Source organism: Rattus norvegicus, chromosome 1 (genome assembly GCF_036323735.1).
Source record: "Rattus norvegicus strain BN/NHsdMcwi chromosome 1, GRCr8, whole genome shotgun sequence".
NCBI classification, from domain to species: domain Eukaryota; kingdom Metazoa; phylum Chordata; class Mammalia; order Rodentia; family Muridae; genus Rattus; species Rattus norvegicus.
Genome location: NC_086019.1, coordinates 36929464 through 36956190, shown reverse-complemented (window position 1 = coordinate 36956190; position 26727 = coordinate 36929464). Strand labels below are relative to the sequence as shown.

Here is a 26727-nt window from a genome sequence, read left to right as displayed (position 1 = left end):
AAACAGGATCCAGATGATCAGGATCAGAAAGGAGCAAGCGACATCACAATAGATAACAAAGAATTCAGACTATCACAAGGGAATATTTTGAAAACCTGTCCCGTTTGGAAAATGTAAAAGATATCACTCATATCTCCTTCTTATAGACAACATAAAAGTCGATTTGTTTTCTGACCATGTGTCCCCACCTGTGTTTTTTGAATGTACAACAGAGCATCACTTGTTCTGATATGTGAGTATTACTTGTCGCTGTGCTCCTCATTTTGAGTATTGTTTGTGTTCTCAGTGGCCCTTTGTGTTTTAGTAATTTTGGCTTCTGATTCCTTTCCACAGTGTCTTGGCTATGCCCATTTCTCTCTTGAGCCTAAAGTGGTGCTCTCTGTATTTTCTTTATGCTTGGTTTGTAAAATATAATTTTTAAATTCTCTTTCTTTTCTGATTGTTTTCTCTCCTTCAACTACTGCAGGGCCTTGTACGGTGTGCAATAGCTTAGGTTGGATGTCATTGTCTTTTCGGAGGTAGAATGCATTACTCCAAGCTCTTTTGGCTTTCAAAGTTCCACATAGGAAATGGCTGATATCCTAATAAATGTGTTCTTTCACTTGCAGGTCTCAGTGTACCATGAGGATTTTATTTTCTGATCTTGTCCAATTAGTGGCGTGCGCGCGTGCGTGCGTGCGTGCGTGTGTTAATTACTATTGGTGTGTAGTTCCTTGGTTTAGGGAAGATTTATTTTATGGTCTTGAAGCTCATATTTATGCCATTGCCTGGGGGTTTTTTTCTCCCTCATCTGAGTCTGTAATTTGAAGATTTGGTCTTTTCCCAGTATCTGACATTTCCCATATATTTCCTTTCTGCAGATTTTTTTCTTATTTTATTTCACATTCTTAGCTTGTTTTATCTAGATCATCTAATTTATCTGTAAGCCCTTATATGCCATCTTCTGCTGATTTACTCTATTCTTAGTTTTTCTTTTAATTTTCTTTTGGATTATTAGCTTTTGGACTCCGTCTTCACCTCTGCTAGAGTCTTTTTCAGTGTTTCTTTTTATTGAACTCCAGTTTCAAACCATAGATTATTTTGTCATTTCCATCATTCTGATAATTTTGTTTTCTTGGCCGTTACACAAGTCTTTTTCTCCTTAAGTTCATTGTTTTTAAGGGCATTGAGATGCTTCTTCATACCTTTAAAAAATGTTTGTAGTCTTTGATGAAGTTTATGATTATACTTCTAAAATCTGGGTCCTAGTGTTCATCTAAGTAATGTATATTGGCAAATGTTTCTAGAAATCTTGTAGGCTATTGAGGGGAAATGCCAGCATGATCTTTTGTATTGCGTATTTTTTTTCTATGTATGTAGTCATATGGTTTTTAGGAAAAAAAATACAGGAATGACCTACCAATCAGTGTACCTGCTACAAAAATTTTTTTTTATTTTTATTTTATTTTTTTCATCTTTATTAACTTGGGTATCTCTTATTTACATTTCTTTTTTTTTAATTTGTTTAATACTTAATAATAATTCTTTGGTTTCCGGGCAAACATCCCCCTCCCCCCTCCCCTTCCTTATGGGTGTTCCCCTCCCCAACCCTCCCCCCATTGCCGCCCTCCCCCCAACAGTCTAGTTCACTGGGGGTTCAGTCTTAGCAGGACCCAGGGCTTCCCCTTCCACTGGTGCTCTTACTAGGCTATTCATTGCTACCTATGAGGTCAGAGTCCAGGGTCAGTCCATGTTTAGTCTTTAGGTAGTGGCTTAGTCCCTGGAAGCTCTGGTTGCTTGGCATTGTTGTACATATGGGGTCTCGAGCACCTTCAAGCTCTTCCAGTTCTTTCTCTGATTCCTTCAACGGGGGTCCTATTCTCAGTTCAGTGGTTTGCTGCTGGCATTCGCCTCTGTATTTGCTGTATTCTGGCTGTGTCTCTCAGGAGCGATCTACATCCGGCTCCTGTTGGTCTGCACTTCTTTGCTTCATCCATCTTGTCTAATTGGGTGGCTGTATATGTATGGGCCACATGTGGGGCAGGCTCTGAATGGGAGTTCCTTCAGTCTCTGTTTTAATCTTTGCCTCTCTATTCCCTGCCAAGGGTATTCTTGTTCCCCTTTTAGAGAAGGAGTGAAGCATTCACATTTTGATCATCCATCTTGAGTTTCATTTGTTCTAGGCATCTAGGGTAATTCAAGCATTTGGGCTAATAGCCACTTATCAGTGAGTGCATACCATGTATGTCTTTCTGTGATTGGGTTAGCTCACTCAGGATGATATTTTCCAGTTCCAACCATTTGCCTACGAATTTCATAAAGCCGTTGTTTTTGATAGCTGAGTAATATTCCATTGTGTAGATGTACCACATTTTCTGTATCCATTCCTCTGTTGAAGGGCATCTGGGTTCTATGTAGGTGCCCTTGTATTTGGAGCATAGATATTTAGGATTGAGAGTTCATCTTGGTGGATTTTTCCTTTGATGAATATGAAGTGTCCTTCCTTATCTTTTTTGATGACTTTTAATTGAAAATTGATTTTATTTGATATTAGAATGGCTACTCCAGCTTGCTTCTTCTGACCATTTGCTTGGAAAGTTGTTTTCCAGCCTTTCACTCTGAGGTAGTGTCTGTCTTTGTCACTGAGGTGTGTTTCCTGTAGGCAGCAGAATGCAGGGTCCTCATTGCGTATCCAGTTTGTTAATCTATGTCTTTTTATTGGGGAGTTGAGGCCATTGATGTTGAGAGATATTAAGGAATAGTGATTATTGATTCCTGTTATATTCATATTTGGATGTGACGTTATGTTTGTGTGCTTTTCTTCTCTTTGTTTTGTTGCCAAGACGATTAGTTTCTTGCTTCTTCTAGGGTATAGCTTGCCTCCTTATGTTGGGCTTTACCCTTTATTATCCTTTGTAGTGCTGGATTTGTAGAAAGATATTGTGTAAATTTGGTTTTGTCATGGAATATCTTGGTTTCTCCATCTATGTTAATTGAGAGTTTTGCAGGATACAGTAACCTGGGCTGGCATTTGTGTTCTCTTAGGGTCTGTATGACATCTGTCCAGGATCTTCTGGCCTTCATAGTTTCTGGCGAAAAGTCTGGTGTGATTCTGATAGGTCTGCCTTTATATGTTACTTGACCTTTTTCCCTTACTGCTTTTAATATTCTTTCTTTATTTTGTGCGTTTGGTGTTTTGACTATTATGTGACGGGAGGTGTTTCTTTTCTGGTCCAATCTATTTGGAGTTCTGTAGGCTTCTTGTATGCCTATGGGTATCTCTTTTTTTAGGTTAGGGAAGTTTTCTTCTATGATTTTGTTGAAGATATTTACTGGTCCTTTGAGCTGGGAGTCTTCACTCTCTTCTATACCTATTATCCTTAGGTTTGATCTTCTCATTGAGTCCTGGATTTCCTGTATGTTTTGGACCAGTAGCTTTTTCTGCTTTACATTATCTTTGACAGTTGAGTCAATGATTTCTATGGAATCTTCTGCTCCCGAGATTCTCTCTTCCATCTCTTGTATTCTGTTGGTGAAGCTTGTATCTACAGCTCCTTGTCTTTTCTTTTGATTTTCTATGTCCAGGGTTGTTTCCATGTGTTCTTTCTTGATTGCTTCTATTTCCATTTTTAATTCCTTCAACTGTTTGATTGTGTTTTCCTGGAATTCTTTCAGGGATTTTTGTGTCTCCTCTCTATGGGTTTCTACTTGTTTATTTATGTTTTCCTGGAATTCTTTCAGGCATTTTTGTGATTCCTCTCTGTAGGCTTCTACTTGTTCTCTAAGGGAGTTCTTCACGTCTTTCTTGAAGTCCTCCAGCATCATGATCAAATATGATTTTGAAACTAGATCTTGCTTTTCTGGTGTGTTTGGATATTCCATGTTTATTTTGGTGGGAGAATTGGGCTCTGATGATGCCATGTAGTCTTGGTTTCTGTTGCTTGGGTTCCTGCGCTTGCCTCTCGCCATCAGATTATCTCTAGTGTTACTTTGTTCTGCTATTTCTGACAGTGGCTAGACTGTCCTATAAGCCTGTGTGTCAGGAGTGCTGTAGACCTGTTTTCCTGTTTTCTTTCAGCCAGTTATGGGGACAGAGTGTTCTGCTTTCGGGCGTGTAGTTTTTCCTCTCTACAGGTCTTCAGCTGTTCCTGTGGGCCTGTGTCTTGAGTTCACCAGGCAGGTCACTTGCAGCAGAAAAGTTGGTCTTACCTGTGGTCCCGAGGCTCAAGTTTGCTCGCGGGGTGCTGCCCACAAGCTCTCTGCAGCGGCAGCAAGCAGGAAGATATGCGCCGCCCTTTCCGGGAGCTTCCGTGCACTAGGGTTCCAGATGGCGTTTGGTGTTTTCCTCTGGCGTCCGAGATGTGTGTGCAGAGTGCAGTCTCTTCTGGTTTCCCAGGCGTGTCTGCCTCTCTGTAGGTTTAGCTCCCCCTCCCATGGGATTTGGGTGCAGAGAACTGTTTATCCAGTCTGTTTCCTTCAGGTTCTGGCGGTGTCTCAGGCGCAGGGGTCCTGCCTCTCCTGGGCCCTCCCCTACGGGAACCCAGAGGCCTTATACAGTTTCCTCTTGGGCCAGGGATGTGGGCAGGGGTGGGCAGTGTTGGTGGTCTCTTCCGCTCTGCAGCCTCAGGAGCGCCCACCTGACCAGGCGGTGAGGTCTCTCTTCCACGGGGTTTGGGAGCAGAGAGCTGCTGCGGGCCGGGATCCTTGGGTGTGGGACTTCCGGTCGCAAAATGTTTTTTATTAGTTTTGTGTATCTGCCTTAATAACAGCTTCCTTTTTTTCCCCATTATACAACAGCTTTATATTCCTTAACACAAATACATTATTTTTCTTTATATTCTCCTTTTCTGTGATTTTGAAGTCACCTTAATGTGCTTACAAATGAACATCTTTAACTTGAATTTTAATGACATCATGAAAGTAAAAGAATTAGGGAATTGTGGTACTGTTTCTCTCTGTTATGATCCTTAATTCACAGCTTAATTTGTGATCTAATTCAGTGATGTTACAGTATGCAATATGGTCATTTGTGAAAATACGGATGATGTTAAATTTTAGATTTGTGAGCACAGAACAAAGAGAAGAAAGGCAGGAAATAGGATAAGAACAGCAGATAGGGCTGCTTGTTAGTGCACACAGAGATGGGCACCAACTCTCCTAGAAACATGGGATGGGGGTTATATGAGGGAAGAAAACTTGCTTGAACACTTTTAAAGACATAGGTAAGGGGCTTGGGAATAAGGAAATGGATGCTGCTCTAGGAGCCCCATGCAGATTTGCAGTCTCTCCTTTCTGGTATTGTCTGCTTAGGCAAGACAGATTATCTTGAGAGGCAGGTGGTCCCCTAAAACATAGCTCTCTGACTTGTAGCAGACAAATAAGATTGAGGAAGTAGTAGTAGTCAGCTGTAGTCACATAGTAATCCTGTTTTTACAAGCAAAACTCCATCAGATGGGGCAGGACCTTACTATTTCAGACATAAAAAGACAAGTGCCACATGTTCTGTGACCAAGCTTCTTGTGGCTGACTCACCTATCAGGAGCACTTCTGGCTGAGATCACTGAAACTGCTCCACTCTGCTTGGTAATAAAGTTGGACTGTTCTAAGGTCACAGGTGACTTTGCCAACTTACCCACCTTTTCAAGAAACAGATGTCTGAAGGGTTAACCTGTGTCTACTTTGGAAAACAGTTTGATCAAGGAGAGTCTTCAGGAGAGAAAGCTGGACTTTGTGCCTCATTCCCAAGCCCCTCATTCTGCCCCTGTCAATGGTTGCAGATTTTCATGCTGTCCTAAAAAGCATTGCTCTTAACAGACAAATGAGGTTGCAGAAGGTCAGCTTTATTCCCATAGGATTCCTGTTTTTAAAAGCAAGACTCTATCAAATGGGAAAGGACATTACTGTTTCAGGCCTAAATAGACAAGTCCCACTTGCTGTGTGACTGTGCTTCTTATGCTATCAGACTGACTTACCTATATCAAGAGCTTGTCTGGCTGAAGTCACTGGAACTGATCCACTCTGCTTGGTAGTAAAGCAGGATTGCTCTGAGATTACAGGTAACTTTGCCAGCCTTCTTACTCTTTCAAGAGACAGATCTGAATGGTCAACCAGTTTCAACTTAGGGAAACAGTTTGATAGAGAAACTTCAGCAGAGAAAAGTGGCCTTTGTGCTACAAATTTCCTCACTCTCAAACCCCGGATAAATGGTTGCAGCCCTCTTTCTCCTCTGTTTTTATATTCCTCACTTTCCCATGACAGTGGGTCTGTCAGTGTGTGAACTAATCAAGTGTGTGACTCCTGTATGTCAAAGATCAGACTCCTTTTCTATCTTCTGTCTGTTTATGCTGCCCCAGAAATGTAACAATATCAGTCAGATGTTGAATGTAAAGGATTGTAAGTCAAGTGGGAGATGTGAGATGTAATTTTTATCCCATTGGCTGGTAATTTAAGAAAAGGAAAGCTGGCAGAATATTGATCAATGAATCTCCTTCTTTATTTAGATAAGATGAAGGAATGCTAGGGTACAGATGCTGTCCTGAATCCAATAGACTTAAGATCGCAAATGGCAAGGTGTGGAATGGGTAGACCAGGGTTGAAAGACATAAAGAAGACAAAACGATATCTGGGAACAGGATGTTTTGTATAAACTGATGACAAAAAGGCAAGTGTGTTTATTAAGAAGTACAACAAGTGATATAGTATTAATAGATGGGAAATGGCCAAGGTCACCAGAGACCTAAGTCACACAATCTTGGCAATAAGAGCACAGGATACCTAGCTCACACAGCTGCCTTAGGGCAGATATCCCCAGGTCCAGGAGAAGAGTTGGCTCTCCTGCAATAGTGACTCCTTCATGACACTGCATCCTATGTCAGATTTGTCTGGCCACTGCTGTAACAAGACAGACTAAAGTACCCATTGTCCGTTCATGGGGCCTCTGAGACAGCTTTGGGTCTGGATAGATCCTGACTGACTCGACTCATTGCTAAATTTTTCAATTATTATTTTGTTAGTATAATTTATTCCATTTGCAAACAAATTCTTCATGTATTGTTCTACCCACTTGTTGGCACCTGCACCACCACGGTACCAAGAATCGGATAGACCTGTGAGGTTTAACCAAAACCACATACTTGGGTCATTCTGTTACTTGAATGCCAAATCTTTTACTGAGATTCAGAGAATATATACCTCAAGTTCACTGGGTAGAGAAATCCTGGAAGCACAGTAGAAAAACAGGCTTACACACTCAGGAACAAAGAAACAGGAACAGAAAACAGAAACTGATTTTACAGTGGTGTACCACCCAGGTCAAACAGAAAGGTCAGGGTGTTCCTTTGTTAGGGACAAAAGGATTCCATACACTGACAGGTCCCAGGAGGGTCTGACTCCCGCTGGCTGCTCATGCTCAGGTCTCTTGGTGCCCTGTCATTTGCATCTCTCTGTACATACTCAGGATGCTGACCTCAGCCCAGAGGTCAGATCTGCATCTTCATTGTATTTGTCATTGTGAGTGTGCATACTGGGTTAAGAAGTACCTTCTCCATTACCACAGCTCTGTACTGTGAGAACTGTGAGCAATGTGTGCTGTATTATAATACAAATGGGATACTAAAGTATATTTATCAAAATTTTACTGTTAATTCATTCATTTATTTATTGTATATGGGAAGGGTACATGTGAACTTGAAAGGAAGTGAAAGACCCCCAGAGTGAGGAGACCCTCACTCAAGTCTCAGGATGACACGACCCCCCCCCCAAGAACTCATGTGAGACCGTCCTTGCTGTAATAACACGAGGCTTATTGATAGGAACCAGTGTACTTAGGTTGAGACTCCACTGCAGGGGCGCTGTGGGTATTTAAAGAAAGAAGCCATAACCCAAGGGGGTATGGCGTCACTAGAAAATGTCTAGAATACCAGTGAAAAAATCACAAGGAGACGCTTGTCTCTCAAGATTGCTTTTAAGATTGTAATCTAACTTTATGGCCAGCTAGTTCCTGGGAGAAGTTTCCTGTTATCTTTACTAGGTCCGGATCACGTATTTAAGGACCTTATCTTATGCCCTTTTATCTAGTTCCTGAGAGACTGGGCTCAAGAAATGTGACCTACTTATAGGCAGAGAGCATGGTCTGGAATTTGAGGTATTTATGGCTTCTTGGGGGTGAGTTAGCATTTTTAAACTTCTGACTTCTTGGCTGCAGTTTTTATTCTTTCATTCCCCACTTCTTCTAGTGGCTAGTTCTAATCATAGAACTAAATTTTAGCATACACCTGAATGGTCTCTATAAAAACAACACTCTTCTCTGAGAGCAGCGCATAATCCTCCGTCTTTTAAGAATAAAACAACCCCAGAATGATCTAGGTAGAAACAACATTTTTCCTCTAGTGTTGCACACAGACCTCCTTCTTTAAGGAATATCGGGTCTAATCTTCTCGTATTTTGAAGGACTACCTCTGAGAGGGAGATTAGGGATTTTTGGAGGTCAGCTAAATAGTCTTTTTTACTCTTTTTATATCTAAGTCAGTGGCAGCCCTGAATTCTCTATAAGCCTTGTGTTGTAGGGCAACAGCAGATGTCCTTGTAGCTGCCCTTGCAGCACCTAAACTCAGCCCTAAGATAATTGCCAGAGTAATTCTCAACTCTCTTTTGTGTCTTACTAAGTCTTTAGCATCAGGATTCCAATCTGGACACTATCTGAACCTACACACAAAAGTCATGACTGCCTTTAAGAACTTCTAAACTTACACAAGTTGTGATCCCTGAGGCACAGTCCCAAGAAGTGTTAGGAATACTAACATATGCAATGTTACATCATTTGCAATAGAAATCAAGCCTACCCCCACACCTGCGATTGGGGGAACCTATCTCCATGGAACCTAGGGGAAACAAAATTCTTGTTTTTAAAGCACATTCCTCAAGTGAGCATTACAGTAACCCCACCAGTCACGTCTCTGATGTATCCACTTACCTGACGTGCAGGTCCAGGGAGCTTTTTGAAGATCTCAGTATCCCTTTAGGTCCCAGCTCCCAGCCCCAACAGCTAGTATGAGGCTGGTGAGGGCTGAGACTTGATGGTGTACAGAAAATGTCAATTTAGGGAATGCTGTGTGTTAGCCTGTATATCATTTTCCTAGTGACTGATGGAACATGGCATAGCCTAATATGTTAGGTGCTACATCTGGGCTGGTGGCTCTGGGTTCTATAAAGAAGTTGGCTGAGCAAGCCGTATATGGAAAGCCTGTAAACAGAACCCCTCAATTATTTCTAAAGCATCTCCAAGTTCCTATCCTGTTTGAGACCCTGTACTGACTTCCTTCAATGATAAACCATGCTATGGAAATATAAGCCCAATAAACCCCTTCCTCTGTAAGCTGGTTTTTGGTCATGAAGTTTAATGGCAGGAATAGAAGTTTTAACTATGGCATATATGTGTTGTATCCTGGTAACTTTCATGTCTAAAAGATTGTCTCAATCCTCTGTAACTGGAGTTATACAGAGTTGTGAGTATCCGTGTGACATCTAAGAATCAACCCCATGTCCTTTGGAAGAGTAACCAGTGCTCTTAACTGCTTTGCAATCTCTCCAGCCCTAACACACTTTTGTAGTTGCCCTTGTTCTCCAGTTTATGGTTCTTAAAAGTATTATACCATCAATATTTCTAGGACCTTCTGTGATCCACTTCCTTTAAAGATGAATCTTGTGTTGCTCCCAATACCACATGAGGAGTATTTTAGTGATGTTACCTATTTTAGGGATGTATTACCTATATCAGAAGTACTTACAGCACTGCTCTCACTTAGGGCCACATTTAGATTTATATGCAGAAGCGCATGATGCCTCTGTATGTATCCTATTAGTGATGTTGATAATTAGCCTGATGTGTAAGTTAATTGTGGTTATTCCTATCCTAGTATAGCTTCCAAATGAATGAGACTCATACTATGATTTATTTATTTGGCTTTTGCTCAATTACTGGGGGATTAATGCCTAATCTGTTTTCCTAAAGCTAGACTATTTCCTCTGCTGTTCTCCCTAATTCCTTGCTGACAGAGTCTTTCCTGAATTATCTCTGCTGTATCAGTATTTCTTGAGAGTTGGAGGTCATTTTACTTGGGCATGTGCTATTGATCCATCATGTCTAATGGAGACCTCATGTCCTCCCATCTTCCCCTTCTCCTCCCTATTTCTCCTTCTCCTCATTTTGGTCTTTATCTTTGACCCCCAGCCCAGTCACTGAAGCCCTATAAATCTCTATTTTTTCCCCATAATTGGTTGTTGCCAGTTTTATTTCACCAATAGTTTTAAATTGGGAGCAAGGTTTACACAGTAAATACTCGTGTATGTTAGACTTTGCTTGATTTGTGGCTACCAGATCATGTGGTATAGTATTTAGCATTTGAACACATAGAAGCTCCAGACTAAGACAACAGTGTGTGGCATTTCCTCATTTTTTTGTTTTTCAGGAAATGTTGTCATTCAGGGATGTGGCCATTGATTTCTCTGCAGAGGAGTACGAATGCCTGGACCCTGCTCAGTGGAAATTGTACAGGGATGTGATGCTAGAGAATTACAGCAACCTTGTGTTCCTGGGTGAGGAGGATACTTCTATGAAGAACTCTTTTTTTTTTTTTAATTCATCATTCCATTCATTTACATCTCAAATAATATTCTCTTTCCTGGTTACCCCTCCACAACCCCCTCCCATCCCATCCGCCCTCTTCTCCCTTCCCTTTGCCTCTATGAGGGTGCTCCCCTGCCCACCCACCCAATCCCACCCCACCACTCTAGCATCCCCCTACACTGGGGCATCAAGCATCCCTTCCCTCTCATTGATGTCAGATAAAGCATTCTATGCTACTTCTGTATCTGGAGCTATGGATCCAACACTCCTTGGTCTAATCCCTGGCAGCTCTGAGTAGTCCAACCAGCTGATATTATTCTTCATATGGGGTTGCAGTCCACCTCTGCTCCACCAGCCCTTCCCCCATCTCCGCCCCATCAGGCTCCCCAAGCTCAGTCTGATGGTTGGGTCTGAGTATCTGCATTGGTCAGTTGCTGGCAGAACCTGCCAAGGAACAGCCACAACAGGTTCCTGTCATCAAATGTCTTTTGGCAACAGTGTTGGGTTTGGTGTCTTCAAAAGGGATAGATCCCCAGATGTGGGGGTCCCTGGATGGCCCCTCCTTTATCTCTGCTCCATTATTTTGTCCATGTGTATTGTATCCTTTGGACAGGAACATTTCTGGGTTAAAAACTTTGAGTTCGGGGGGTGGGGGGGGGAACATCCCTTGACAGGGGATCATGCCTATCTATTGGAGATGGTCTCTACATGTTCTATACCCCCTGCATTGTGCATTTCAGCTAATGTCCCCATTCAGTCCTGGGAGCCTCTCACTTCCCTGGCAACTAGGACCCTCCAATGGTTACCTCCAGTTCTGCATTCCCTACTGCTACATGGAAATGAAGAATTCTTAATTAATCGTCAGTATGAAAGTTGTTCCCTTTGTACAGTACCTCATGGGAGCTTTTCCTTCCAACAATGAGGTTCATAAGACCACTTTTTAGGAAAATTAAAATTATTTATATACCTTAGAACTATTATTTCTGGTGTTGATTTCTCCCCTCCCCTTTTAAATGACTCATTTTTATTAGAAAGTAAGTGGTACACCTTACAGAGACTGTCACATACTTTGGCTTTAAGAGTTGTCCTGGTAGGGATTGGGGATTTAGCTCAGTGGTAAAGCGCTTGCCTAGGAAGCGCAAGGCCCTGGGTTCGGTCCCCAGCTCCGAAAAAAAGAACCAAAAAAAAAAAAAAAAAAAAAAAAAAAAAAAAAAAAAGTAAGAGTTGTCCTGGTAACTAAGGGATATGAAGCTCAAGACCCACAAGTCCTAAGTTTCTCGTCAGGATTCTGGAGTGCCCATCAGGAAACGTGAAAAGCTAACCCCCTATTATACGCCTTTATTTTATCTTCTCTCTTTACTCCCCAGAAGAATACCTAACAATGCTCTTCCCTCTCTCCACAAGCAGGACTTGCTTCCGCTAAGCCATATCTCGTGACGTTTCTGGAGCAAACACAAGAGCCTTCAGATGTGAAAGGAGGAACGGCTACCATTAAGCATCCAGGTATGTCTAAAGGAAGGAATCAGAGAACAGAGTGGGAAATTCTAAGATCTAATATTAAGTCACTGAGGCATAATATTGTGGTATAAATCATCTTTTCCAGCTCTACTTTTCTATCATTTTCTGTGAAAAGGACATTATCTAATGTTACAGATGTGTGTCTAATAAGCTGTGTTTTCTTCTACCATGAGATTAACTTGTGCTCTTATGACAGCCAAAGCTCTGCCATTTCTAAGTAATCTTAACTTGAATGTTTATTTTTTATGTAAGTATGTGTTCCTGCATTTTTAAAAGTGAAGATTTGTCTCTCTCTCTCTCTCTGGCTAGTTCCAAAATGAAAGAGATATAAAGTATAAGATTTATTTGATAAGATTCACAAAGCATTTACTGGGCAGTTAATAATCAATTTTAATCTTCTAAGTTAATCTTCCTACCTCCCAGACAAAATTCTCAGGATTCTTACATTTTTGTATTGCTCTGACTCTCTGGGCTTCATGTGTCCTTACATGATGTCTCACAGGACCCCTTCCTTATAGTGAATTCTTTCCTTCCCTCCCCTCTCTTTCTTTTCCCCCTCCCCGACCTTCTCTCTGTCTCTCCTTTCCCCCTTCCCCACCTTTTTTCTCTCTCTCCTTCCCCCTTCCCCCACCTCTCTGTCTCTCCTTCCCCCCTCTGCCACCTTCTCTCTGTCTCTTCTTCCTTGGACTGGCAGGTATCCAACTCTTTCCTCTCTGCAGTTGGTCTATTAGCGGATCAGTTTTATTGACAAGTTAGGTAATAAAATGGGAACAATCTTTACACTAACTTGATGAAGGAAATTCTGAGAATAAGCTTTACACTACCATGCGTGAATGGCAAGTAAATGTGAGGCAGAAAAATCAGTGTTTGAATAATATGGGGATAATCTTTACATACTGCACCAACATATAATGCCTGAAGATATGCATGAACTTCTTTTTTTTTTTTTCATCTTTATTAACTTGGGTATTTCTTATTTACATTTCAATTGTGATTCCCTTTCCCGGTTTCCAGGCCAACATCCCTCTAACCCCTCCCACTCCCCTACTATATGGGTGCTTCCCTCCCCATCCTCCACTCATTACTGCCTTCTCCTCACCAATCACGTTCACTGGTGGTTTAGTCTTGGCGGGACCAAGGACATCCCCTTCCACTGGTTCTCTTACTAGGCTATTCATTGCTACTATGAGGTTGGAGCCCAGGGTCAGTCCATGTATAGCCTTTGGGTAGTGGCTTAGTCCCTAGAAGCTCTGGTTGGTTGGCATTGTTGTTCATATGGGGTCTCGAGCACCTTCAAGCTCTTTCGGTCCTTTCTAAGATTCCTTCAACGGGGGTCCTGTTCTCAGTTCAGTGGTTTAATGATGGCATTCACCTATGTATTTGCTATATTCTGGCTGTGTCTCTCAGGAGAGATATACATCCAGTTCCTGTCAGCCTGCACTTCTTTGCTTCATCCATCTTGTCTAATTGGGTGGCTGTATATGTATGGGCCACATGTGGGACAGGTCCTGAATGGGTGTTCCTTCTGCCTCTGTTTTAATCTTTGCCCCCTCTATTCCCTGCCAAGGGTATTCTTGTTCCCCTTTTAAAGAAGGAGTGAAGCATTCGCATTTTGGTCATCCTTCTTGAGTTTCATGTGTTCTGTGCATTTAGGGTAATTCAAGAATTTGGGCTAATAGCCACTTATCAATAAGTGCATACAATGTGTGTTTTTCTGTGATTGGGTTACCTCACTCAGTATGATATTTTCCAGTTCCATGCATTTGCCAATGAATTTCATAAAGTCATTGTTTTTGATAGCGGAAAATATTCCATTGTGTAGATGTACCACATTTTCTATATCCATTCCTCTGTTGAAGGGCATCTGGGTTCTTTCCAGCTTCTGGCTATTATAAATAAGGCTGCTATGAACATAGTGGAGCATGTGTCTTTGTTATATGTTGGGGCATCTTTTGGGTATATGCCCAAGAGAGGTATAGCTGGGTCCTCAGGTAGTTCAATGTCCAGTTTTCTAGGAAACTCCAGATTGATTTCCAGAGTGGTTGTACCAGTCTGCAATCCCACCAACAATGGAGGAGTGTTCCTCTTTCTCCACATCCTCGCCAGCATTTGCTGTCACCTGAATTTTTGATCTTAGCCATTCTCACTGGTGTGAGGTGAAATCTCAGGGTTGTTTTGATTTGCATTTCCCTTGTGACTAAAGATGTTGAACATTTCTTTAGGTGTTTCTCAGCCATTCGGCATTCCTCAGCTGTGAATTCTTTGTTTAGTTCTGAACCCCATTTTTTAATAGGGTTATTTGTGTCCCTGAGGGCTAACTTCTTGAGTTCTTTGTATATTTTTGATATAAGCCCTCTATCAGTTGTGGGACTGGTAAAGATCTTTTACCAATCTGTTGGTTGTCGTTTTCTCCTAACAACAGTGTCCTTTGCCTTACAGAAGCTTTGCAGTGTTATGAGATCCCATTTGTCGATTCTTGACCTTAGAGCATAAGCCACTGGTGTTTTGTTCAGGAAATTTTCTCCAGTGCCCATGTTGTTCGAGATTCTTCCTCACTTTTTCTTCTATTAATTTGAGTGTGTCTGGTTTGATGTGGAGGTCCTTGATCCACTTGGACTTATGCTTTGTACAGGGTGATAAGCATGGATCGATCTGCATTCTTCTACATGCTGACCTCCACTTGAACCATCACCATTTGCTGAAAATGCTATCTTTTTTCCATTAAATGGTTTTGGCTCCTTTGTCAAAACTCAAGTGACCATAGGTGTGTGGGTTCATTTCTGGGTCTTCAATTCTATTCCACTGGTCTATCTGTCTCTGTACCAATACCTTGCAGGTTTTAGCACTATTGCTCTGTAATATTGCTTAAGTTCAGGGATAGTGATTCCCCCAGAAGTCCTTTTATTGTTGAGGACAGTTTTAGCTATCCTGGGTTTTTTGTTATTCCAGATGAATTTGCAAGTTGTTCTGTCTAACTCTCTGAAGAATTGGATTGGTATTTTGATGGGGATTGCATTGAATCTGTAGATCGTTTTTGGTAAAATGGCCATTTTTACTATATTAATCCTGCCAATCCATGAGCATGAGAGATCTCTCCATCTTCTGAGATCTTCTTTAATTTCTTTCTTCAGTGTCTTGAAGTTCTTATCATACAGATCTTTCACTTGCTTGGTTAAAGTCACACCAAGGTACTTTATATTATTTGGGTCTATTATGAAGGGTGTCATTTCCCTAATTTCTTTCTCGGCTTGTTTCTCTTTTGTGTAGAGGAAGGCTACTGATTATTTGAGTTAATTTTATACCGAGCCACTTTGCTGAAGTTGTTTATCAGCTTTAGTAGTTCTCTGGTGGAACTTTTGGGATCACTTAAATATACTATCATATCATCTGCAAATAGTGACATTTGACTTCTTCTTTTCCGATCTGTATCCCCTTGACCTCCTTTTGTTGTCTGATTGCTCTGGCTAGAACTTCAAGAACTATATTGAATAAGTAGGGAGAGAGTGGGCAGCCTTGTCTAGTCCCTGATTTTAGTGGGATTGCTTCAAGTTTCTCTCCATTTAGTTTAATGTTAGCAACTGGTTTGCTGTATATGGCTTTTACTATGTTTAGGTATGGGCCTTGAATTCCTATTCTTTCCAGGACTTTTATCATGAAGGGGTGTTGAATTTTGTCAAATGCTTTCTCAGCATCTAATGAAATGATCATGTGGTTTTGTTCTTTCAGTTTGTTTATATAATGGATCACGTTGATGGTTTTCCATATATTAAACCATCCCTGCATGCCTGGGATGAAGCCTACTTGATCATGGTGGATGATTGTTTTGATGTGCTCTTGGATTCGGTTGGCCAGAATTTTATTGAGTATTTTTGCATCGATATTCATAAGGGACATTGGTCTGAAGTTTTCTTTCTTTGTTGGGCCTTTGTGTGGTTTAGGTAAAAGAGTAATCATGGCTTCATAGAAAGAATTCGGTAGCACTCTATCTGTTTCAATTTTGTGCAGTAGTTTGGATAGTATTGGTATGAGGTCTTCTATGAAGGTCTGATAGAATTCTGCACTGAACCTGTCTGGACCTGGGCTATTTTTGATTGAGAGACCTTTAATGACTGCTTCTATTTCTTTAGGAGTTATGGGGTTGTTTAAATGGTTTATCTGTTCCTGATTTAACTTTGGTACCTGGTATCTGTCTAGAAAATTGTCCATTTCCGCCAGATTTTCAAGTTTTGTTGAATATAGGCTTTTATAGTAAGATCTGATGATTTTTTGAGTTTCCTCTGATTCTGTAGTTATGTCCCCCTTTTTCATTTCTGATTTTGTTAATTTGGACACACTCTCTGTTTCCTCTCGTTAGTCTGGCTCAGGGTTTATCTATCATGTTGATTTTCTCAAAGAACCAACTTTTGGTTCTGTTGATTCTTTGTATGGTCCTTTTTGTTTCTACTTGGTAGATTTCAGCTCTGAGTTTGATTATTTCCTGCCTTCTACTCCTCCTGGGTGTATTTGCTTCTTTTTGTTCTAGAGTTTTTAGGTGTGCTGTCAAGGTGCTGATATATGCTCTCTCCTGTTTCTTTCTGCAGGCACTCAGAGGTATGAGTTTTCCTCTTAGCACAGCTTTCATTGTGTCCCATAAGTTTGGGTATGTTGTTCCTTCATTTTCATTAATTTTTCTTTATTTTTTCCTTGACCAGGTGATCAATGAATAGAGCATTGTTCAACTTCCATGTATATGTGGGTGTTCTTCCCTTATTGTTGTTGAAGACCAGCTTTAGCACATGGTGGTCTGATAGGACGCACGGGATTATTTCTATCTTTCTGTATCTGTTGAGGCCTGTTTTATAACCAATTATATGGTCAGCTTTGGAGAAAGTACCATGAGGTGGTAAGAAGAAGGTATATCCTTTGTTTTAGGATAGAATGTTCTATAATATCTGTTAAGTCCATTTGTTCATGACTTCTCTTAGTCTGTCTATGTCTCTGTTTAATTTCTGTTTCCATGATCTTTCCATTGATGAGAGTGGGGTGTTGAAATCTCCTATTATTATTGTGTGAGGTGCAATGTGTGCTTTGAGCTTTAGTAAGGTTTCTTTTATGTATGTAGGTGCCCTTGCATTTGGATCATAGATATTTAGGATTGAGAGTTCATCTTAGTGGATTTTTCCTGTGATGAATATTAAGTGTCCTTCCTTATCTTTTTTGATGACTTTTAGTTGAAAATCTATTTTATTAAATATTAGAATGGCTACTCCAGCTTGCTTCTTCTGACCATTTGCTTGGAAAGTTGTTTTCCAGCCTTTCACTCTGAGGTAGTGTCTGTTTTGTCTCTGAGGTGTGTTTCCTGTAGGCAGCAGAGTGCAGGGTCCTCATTGCGTATCCAGTTTGTTAATCTATGTCTTTTTATTGGGGAGTTGAGTCCATTGATGTTGAGCGATATTAAGGAATAGTTATTGTTGTTTCCTGTTATAATTGTATTTGACTGTGAGATTATTTTTGCGTGGTTTTCTACTCTTTTTTTGTTGCCAAGATGATTAGTTTCTTGCTTTTGCTAGGGTGCAACTTGCCTCCTTATGTTGGGCTTTACCATTTATTATCCTGTGTAGGACTGGATTTGTAGAAATATATTGTGTAAATTTGGTTTTGTCATGGAATATCTTGGTTTCTCCATCTATGTTAATTGAGAGTTTTGCTGGATACAGTAACCTGGGCTGGCATTTGTGTTCTCTTAGGGTCTGTATGACATCTGTCCAGGATCTTCTGGCTTTCATAGTCTCTGGCGAAAAGTCTGGTGTGATTCTGATAGGTCTGCCTTTATATGATACCTGACCTTTTCCCCTTACTGCTTTTAATATTCTTTCTTTGTTTTGTGCATTTTGTATTTTGACTATTATGTGGTGGGAGGAGTTTCTTTTCTGGTCCAATCTATTTGGAGTTCTGTAGGTGTCTTGTATGTTTATGGGCATCTCTTTCTTTAGGTTAGGGAAGGTTTCTTCTATGATTATATTGAAGATATTTACTGGTCCTTTGAGCTGGGAGTGTTCACTCTCTTCTATACCTATTATCCTTAGGTTTGATCTTCTCATTGAGTCCTGGATTTCCTGTATGTTTTGAACCAGTAGCTTTTTCCATTTTACATTATCTTTGACAGTTGTGTCGGTGATTTCTGTGTAATCTTCTGCTCCTGTGATTCTCTCTTCTATCTCTTGTATTCTGTTGGTGATGCTTGTATCTATGGCTCCTTGTCTCTTCCTTTGGTTTTCTATGTCCAGGGTTGTCTCCCTTTGTGCTTTCTTTATTGCTTCTATTTCCATTTTTAATTCCTTCACCTGTTTGGTTGTGTTTTCCTGGAATTCTTTCAGGGATTTTTGTGATTCCTCTCTATAGGCTTATACTTGTTTATTTATGTTTTCCTGCATTTTCCTAAGGGAGTTCTTTATGTCTTTCTTGAAGTCCTCCAACATCATGATCTAATGTGGTTTAAGATCAAGATCTTGCTTTTCTGGTATGTTTGGATATTCAGTGTTTGCTTTGGTGGGAGAATTGGGCTCTGATGATACCATGTAGTCTTGGTTTCTGTTGCTTGGGTTCCTGAGCTTGCCTCTCACCATCAGATTGTCTCTGGTGTTACCTTGTTCTGCTCTTTCTGACAGTGGCTAGACCGTCCTATAGGCCTGTGTGTCAGGAGTGCTGTAGACCTGTTTTCCTGTTTTCTTTCTGCCAGTTATGGGACCAGAGTGTTCTGCTTTCAGGTGTGTAATCTTTCCTGTCTACTGGTCTTCAGCTGTTCCTGTGGGCATGTGTCCTGAGTCCACCAGGCAGGGTCTAGGAGCATAAAAGTTGGTCTCACCAGTGGTCCTGCGGCTGAAGTTGCTCCTGGGGCACTGCTTTTGAGCTCTCTGTGCGGGCAGCAACCAGGAGGGCATGCGCAGCTTTTTCCTGGGGCCCCCATGCACCAGGGTTCCAGAGGGCATTAGGTGTTTTCCTCTAGAGTCAGAAATGTGGGCAGATTGTAGTCTCTTCTGGCTTCCCAGGCATGTCTGCCCCTCTGAAGGTTTAGCTCTCCCTCTCAGGGGATTTGGGTGCAGGGAGCTGTTGACCGGGTCCCTTCAGGTCTGGCAGGTGTCTGGACCGCAGCGGACCTGCCGCTGGAGTGCCCTTATCTTCAGCTTCCCAGAGGCCCTATACAGTTTCCTCTTGGGCCAGTGATGTGGGCAGGGGTGGGCAGTATTGGTGGTCCCTCCCACTTTGCAGTCTCAGTAGTGCCCACCTGTCCGGGTGGTGAGCTCTCTCTCCCACGGGTTTGGGAGCAGGGAGCTATGGGTGAACTTCTTTCTTGAACCCTTGAATTATTATTTGTAACTTTGAAATCCAAACTCTACAGTACTACATATATGTATATAATATTCATATAAAATATTACATATATAAAATATAGAAATATTGTTTATTTTGGTGTTTTCACAGTTTGAATTTTTTATACTTTGGTTTTATCTAGTCATAAGATTTCTGTATTTGTGTAAGGGGCTGATTTGTATTTACATAATGGGTTTTCTTACTTAATTTTATGTTTTCCTTTTATATGTGACTTTGATTAATATTCCTTTTTCCCCTGTTCTGTGTTTTATGGTATTCTTTTTTCAATGGATCACTATGTAATTTTGACTTCTGTGTTTTAAATTAGGCTTCATTGAATGCAGGTATTAAAAATTGACTGTAGCTTATCATTTATAGAGACCAGTGCAGGTATGAGAATATGTTGGTTTTTAAACAGAAGCATTGTAAGTTTACAGAATTTTGCTCTACTTTTATTCATTTCTCAACCCTTCCTCCACAGTGGAAAAATGCTGTACCTGCAAAGAATGTGGCAAAGTCTTTGAGTGGACGAAAGTGTTTCAAAATCACCAGATAATTGATTTAGGAGTGAAGGGCTACAAGTGTGAAGAATGTACCAAGTACACCCATATTCCATCATTACTTCCTGAAGAGAAAACAATTCATACAGTAGAAAAACCTTACAAATGTGAAGTTTGTGGAAAGGCCTTCTGCATCCCGTTATTACTTTCGAAACACAAGATAATTCATACAGGAGAGAATCCCTATAAGTGTGATGTGTGTGGCAAGGCCTTCCAACATCCTTCAAGACTTTCCAGACATAAAAAAATTCATTCAGGAGACAAACCATACAAGTGTGAAGTGTGTGGCAAGGCCTTCCACTTTCCATCGTTACTTTTGGTACACAAGAGAATTCATACTGGAGAAAAACCCTACAAATGTGAAGTATGTGGCAAGGCCTTCCATTATCCATCAATACTCTCTAAACACAAGCGAATTCATACAGGAGAGAAACCCTACAAGTGTGAAGTATGTGGCAAGGCCTTCCACATTTCTTCATTTCTTTCTAAACACAAAATAATTCATAGAGGAGAAAAACCATACAAGTGTGATATATGTGGCAAGGCCTTCCATTATCCATCAAGACTTTCCAACCATAGGAAAATTCATTCAGAAGAGAAACCATACAAGTGTGAAGTATGTGGAAAGGCCTTCCGCTTTTTATCACTACTTTCTAAGCACCAGATAATTCACAGAGAAGAAAATCCCTACAAGTGTGAAGTATGTGGCAAGGCTTTCGATTATCCATCAAGACTTTCTACCCATTCAAAAATGCATACAGAAGAGAAACCATACAAGTGTGAAGCCTGTGGAAAGGCCTTCCGCTCTCTGTCATCGCTTTCTAAACACAGGAGAATTCATACAGGAGATAATTACTATAACAGTGAAGTATGTGGTAAAGCTTTTGTTTATCCTTCAAGACTTTCTAAACATAAAATTTGTACAGGAGAGAAGCCCTACAAGTGTGAAGTATGTGGCAAGGCCTTCCATGTTGCATCATTACTTTCTAAACACAGAACAGTTCATACAGGAGAAAAACTGTACAAGTGTGATGTATGTGGCAAGGCCTTCTATTATCCATCAAGACTTTCCAACCATAAGAGAATTCATACAGGAGAGAAACCATACCAGTGTGAAGTATGTGGAAAGGCCTTCTGTTTTCCACCATCACTATCTAAACACAAGAGAATTCACACAGGAGAGAAACCATACAAGTGTAAAGAATGTGGAAAGGCCTTCCGCTTTCCGTCATCACTATCTGCACACAAGAAAATTCATACAGGAGAAAAACCCTACAAGTGTGACGTTTGTGGCAAGGCCTTTCATTATCCATCGTTACTTTCTAAACACAAGATAATTCATACAGGAGAAAAACCCTACAAGTGTGAAGTATGTGGCCAGGCATTCCATGTTGCATCAAAACTTTCTCATCATAAGATAATTCATACAGGAGAAAAACCCTACAAGTGTGAAATATGTGGCAAGGCCTTTCATTATTCATCATTACTTTCTAAACACAAGATAATTCATACAGGAAAAAAACCCTACAAGTGTGACATATGTGACAAAGCATTCTATTATCCATCAAGACTTTCTAGCCATACAAAAATGCATACAGGAGAAAAACCATACAAGTGTGAAGTCTGTGGAAAGGCCTTCTGTTCACCATCATCACTTTCTAAACACAAGAGAATTCATAAAGTAGAAAAAGCCTACAGTTGTGAAGTTTGTGGAAAGGTCTTCTGTATTCCATTATTACTTTCTAAACACAAGAGAATTCATCTAGGTGAGAGTCACTGTAATAGTGAAATATGTAGCATGGCCTTTGTTTATCCTTCAAGACTTCCTAAACATAAGAAAAATCATACAAGAGAGAAACCATACAAGTGTGAAGTATGTGGAAAGGCCTTCGATTATCCTTCAAGACTTTCTAAACATAAGAAGATTCATACAAGAGTAAAACCATACAAGTGTGAAGTATGTGGAAAGGCCTTCCACTTTGTATCATTATTATTAGTACACAAGGGAATTCATACTGGAGAAAAACCCTACAAGTGTGAAGAATGTGGGAAGGCCTTCTATTATCCATCATTACTTTCTAAACACAAGATCATTCATACAGGAGAAAAACCATACCAGTGTGAAGTATGTGGCAAGGGCTTCCATGTGTCATCATCACTATCTAAACATAGGAGAATTCATACAGGAGAGAAGCCATACAAGTGTGAAGTATGTGAGAAGGCCTTCCGCTTTTCGTCATCACTATCTAAACACAAGAGAATTCATACAGGAAAGAAACCCTACAAGTGTGAAGAATGTGGCAAGGCCTTCCATTTTCCATCATTACTTTCTAAACATAAGATAAGTCATACTCGAGAAAAACCCTACAATTGTGACCTATGTGGCAAGGCCTTCTATTATCCATCATTACTCTCCAAACACAAGATGATTCATACAGGAGAAAAACCCCACAAATGTGATGTATGTGGCAAGGCCTTCCATTATCCTTCAAAACTTTCCAACCACAAGAAAATTCATACAGGAGAGAAACCATACAAGTGTGACATATGCGGAAATGTCTTCCGTTTTCCATCATCACTTTCTGAACATAAGAGAACTCACACAGGAGAGAATCCATACAAATGTGAAGTATGTGGCAAGGCCTTCCATGTTCCATCAAAACTTTCTCATCACAAGATAATTCATACAGGAGAAAAACCCTACAAGTGTGAAGTTTGTGGCAAGGCCTTCCATTATCCATCATTACTTTCTAAACACAAGATAATTCATACAGGAAAGAAACCCTACAAGTGTGAAGTATGTGGCAAAGCCTTCCATTATCCATCAAGACTTTCTAAGCATAAGAAAATTCATGGGGCTAGAGAGATGTCTCAAGGGTTAAGGGCACTAGTTGCTCTTCCAGAGATTCTGAGCTCAATTCCCAGTAACTACATTGTGGCTCACAATCATCTATAATGGGATCTGATTCCCTCTTCTGGTATGTACATGCAGATAGAACAGTCACATACATAAAATAAATATATCTTTAAAAATATTGATGTATGTTGCTTGGTGCCAAGAAAAGAAAATTCACACAAGAGAGAAGTGTGTTAAGTATGTTGAAAGGCCTTGAATTTCACCATCACTTTCAGTGTATACAAGAAAATTCATACAGGAGAAAAACCCTACAAGTGTGAAGTATGTGGCAAGAATTTCCATTGTACAACATTATTTTTAAACCACAAGAGAAGTCACTCGAGAGAGAAACCCTGCAAATATGAAGTATGTATCCTGATCTTCTGTTGTCTATAATTACTTTCTGAACACAAGAAAATTCACACAGGTGAGAAACCTGACAATTGTGAAGTGTAAGTCAACTCTTTTAGAACTAGCCAGATTCTTTTTACTCATTGGAAACCATACAAATGTGAGGAATGTTGATTATCCTCTAAAAATTCATACCCATGTCTACACAAAGTAACTCATAATGTGGTGACATTTACAAATGCAAAGAATATGTTGAAATGCTCAACAAAAACATTAAGTATCATCAAAGAATCAATTCTGCAGAGAAACCATATAAATCTAAAGAATGTGGCAAATATGTTAGAAGTTCTATAGCATGGTCCAAACATGGGATAATTCCTACTGGAGAGAAACATAGTTGTGGAGAATGCAGCCAAAACTATTATCAGTCTTCTGGTCTTAAGCAACATTCAAGAATTCCTGTGTGAGAGAAAGCACACAAGTATGAAAAATATTCCAAGGTCTTTTGTACTTACTAAGGAGCATGTAAAACATCTTAATTCATAGAGACTAAAATTCCACGTGTGAAAAATGTTGCAAATCCTTTAATAAACTTTCTTATATTTCTCAGCACAAGGTAGTTTGAACTATAGTGAAATAATACAAATGTTTAAATATTCAGAATATTTTAATACTTCTTCAGACACTAATATTTGTGGAAACCTTCATGGTAAATAGAAACCATATAAGATTGAGGAAATAAAGCCTTTGGAATCATTCACATAATCCTGTCAAAAGTACAGCTATCAGACTTTTTTCTTCTGGATTTTGGGCTGATCCTTTCTTGCTGTCTTGTTTCTTCTGTTTTAGAATCAGAACACTTCAATTATACAATTGTGTTGGAAATGTAGTCACTCATTTTTATGTTGTAAGAGATCACACATAAGAGATTACCCTTAGTCTCACATGACACATGGACTGTGGCCTTTCATAGTGTTTTAATTGTTGAATACTTTGTGGACCTTTCGAGTTGTAGCCTATTTTACTTATGAGAGAAGAGTAATGTTGGGGAAAGGGGAAGAAATGGGGATTAAAGCTCTGACTATGGCTAGCATGATAAGTTTGGGAACAAAGTTAAAAGACAACAAGACTCATACCCATGTTACTATTCCAAATACTTACAAAATAGAGGAAATTACCTCTACAGATTGTTCTCTGACCTCCATACATGGGCTCCCACGTATACATACAAACTGAATTATATCTGTGTTTTAAACAGAGGTCAAGAAGTAATGCTTAAATTTTGTTAACTCCATGAGTTCTAGCATCATGTGAGAAGCAAGACTGATTGTTGATTTGCACTTTCTGTTTAGTTTATTTGACATCAGAAGATCTGGTGATTTAGAAGCACGTGCTGGAAATAACTGCAGTATAAGAAACCCTGCAATCTCCTGCTTCCTGACTGTGGATGGAACATGACTACCTGCTTTAAGCTCCTGTCGCCTTTACTTTCTTACATGTGTGGTGGTTGGAGTAAGACCCCAAGGGCTCAGAGATTTGAATGCTTAGTCATCAGGCAGGAACACTTCTTTAAAAGGATTAAGCACTGTGGCATCATTGGAGTAAGTGTATCACTGGGGTTGTATTTAAGGTTTCAAAAGCTCAGACCCAGTGTCTCCCTCTTCTTACTGACTACGGATCAAAATGTAAAATTCTCAGCTACTTCTCGAGCATCATGTTCCCTAGCATGCTCCCTACAATAATGATAATGTACAAAACTTCTGAAACTGTAAACAAGCCCAATAAATGTTTTATAAGAGTTATCCTGGTTTGGTGTCTCTTCATAGCACTAGAACACTGCATAAGATATCATAGTAGACAATTGCCTATGTTAGGACTGAACCACACATCAAGTTTTTTTTTTTTTTTTTCCTGTTCACAATCGTGGAGCTCAAAAATGTGATAAAATATTCTGCAGCTTTCCCACTTTCTGTCTAAATAAAAGGCTCCATGCTAACATCAATAAGAAACACACTGGGGCTGGAGAGATGGCTCAGGGGTTAAGAGCACTGTCTGCTCTTCCAGAGGTCCTGAGTTCAATTCCCAGCAACCACATGGTGGCTCACAACCATCTGTAATGGGATCCAATGACCTCTTCTGGCCTGCAAAGACATACATGCAGGCAGAAAGCTGTATGATGTATACATAATAAATAATTAAAAAAAAAAGAAACACACTGTATGCTTAGAATTACATTCACACTGTTTATTAACCTTGGAGAAAGTACTATCCTATCTACTTGAGTCTAAAGTTCTGTACCTAAATCGGCTTCTATCATAACTTGCATTAACTGAAAACACATTTCTAAACTTTAAAGCATTTTCTTAAATCCTAAACAACTTTGATACTACAACTGTCTAGTCTTCTCTATCAGAAACTTGGGAGAGATAAATATTTCCTGAATAAATAGGAAGTACAGATCAAACAGCTTCCATAGCTAGAAATATTAGGGACTTCTGGTCGCCAGTCAGTTACCCAAAAGTCTTCTGTAATGTTGGCATATTTATTTCTTCATTATGCTGGCCCATAATATCTGACAGATTTTTCTGTGAGGCAACAAATAGAACTTCTTTACTTTGTCCTGGCAGTTTGATATTCAACTTTCTTTGTGACCAGCAGGTCCACAGCTTAGAGGACATATGGTGAGCAACTGAGGCAAGGGCAGTTTCATGCCCATTGACAGTTTGCCACATTTGCAGCAAATTCCATAGAAAGGTTTTTCAATGATCTTCACCTTATTTGAAGCAGTATTGAGGTGCTGCCATACTAGTAAGCTGACATTTCTCATTGTCAAAAATTAATACATTTTGAATACCATATTAACAGATTTCTGATGTTCCTGAAAACCATCTGACATTCTCAGTGTCAGGAGCTGATCTAGGAGAGGCTAAAGGCTACCAGGTGACATTCCTGAAGGTGGCCCACCATTTTTGCATTGTCTGTGATAGATGAGCTCTACGAGGCAAGGTCCCAGTGAGACTTCATCTCAGGATTGCTTCCTGTAGCTGATATACCTTTTCTCTCATTATTCAATTAATATAGTAATCCCTGGGCGTAAACCCACCCTACTGAGCAGATTTTGTGCACATCAATAAAAAGATGAACTTTCATCCATTAATGCTGTTTAGATGAGCTTCTGCCTGGTCCTTTCTGCTGGGAAAGATGGCTAACTAGTCTACTCCCCTGGAAGAGGCTATATGCTGGTATTTGGTAAGAAGCCTCCTGAAGTCCTACAGCTGCCGCTGGGAACCCAGTGCACTCAGGGAATCACCATCCCCCGACCCCCATCCCACCCACCAAATACCACTCCCATTCTGCCAGGTCCACAATCTGAAGACCTCCCTGGGGCTCTGTGGCATACAGGGCAACTGACTCAAAAGACTGAAAGCCTCGCTAGAGTTCTACTGCAA

General features: G+C 40.3%; 1 protein-coding gene across 8 annotated transcripts in view; it reads left to right on the top strand.

Moving 5' to 3' along the window:
* The window catches only part of Zfp729b (zinc finger protein 729b), a 34374-nt gene extending 9294 nt beyond the window's left edge, over positions 1–25080 (top strand). For 3 of the 8 annotated variants that reach the window (XM_039099396.1, XM_039099415.2, XM_039099402.2), the window contains 3 exons: positions 10446–10572; positions 12008–12106; positions 19953–25080. In XM_039099396.1, coding sequence (XP_038955324.1) covers positions 10449–10572; positions 12008–12106; positions 19953–22987 — 3258 coding nt within the window. In that variant the 5' untranslated portion in view covers positions 10446–10448 and the 3' untranslated portion in view covers positions 22988–25080. Of the gene's footprint in view, positions 1–8055; positions 8123–10445; positions 10573–12007; positions 12107–19952 lie in introns of those variants that run through there. The other 5 variants (XM_063273618.1, XM_063273617.1, NM_001408775.1 and 2 more) reach the window with 3 other exon arrangements.
* Positions 25081–26727: the final 1647 nt, after the last annotated feature.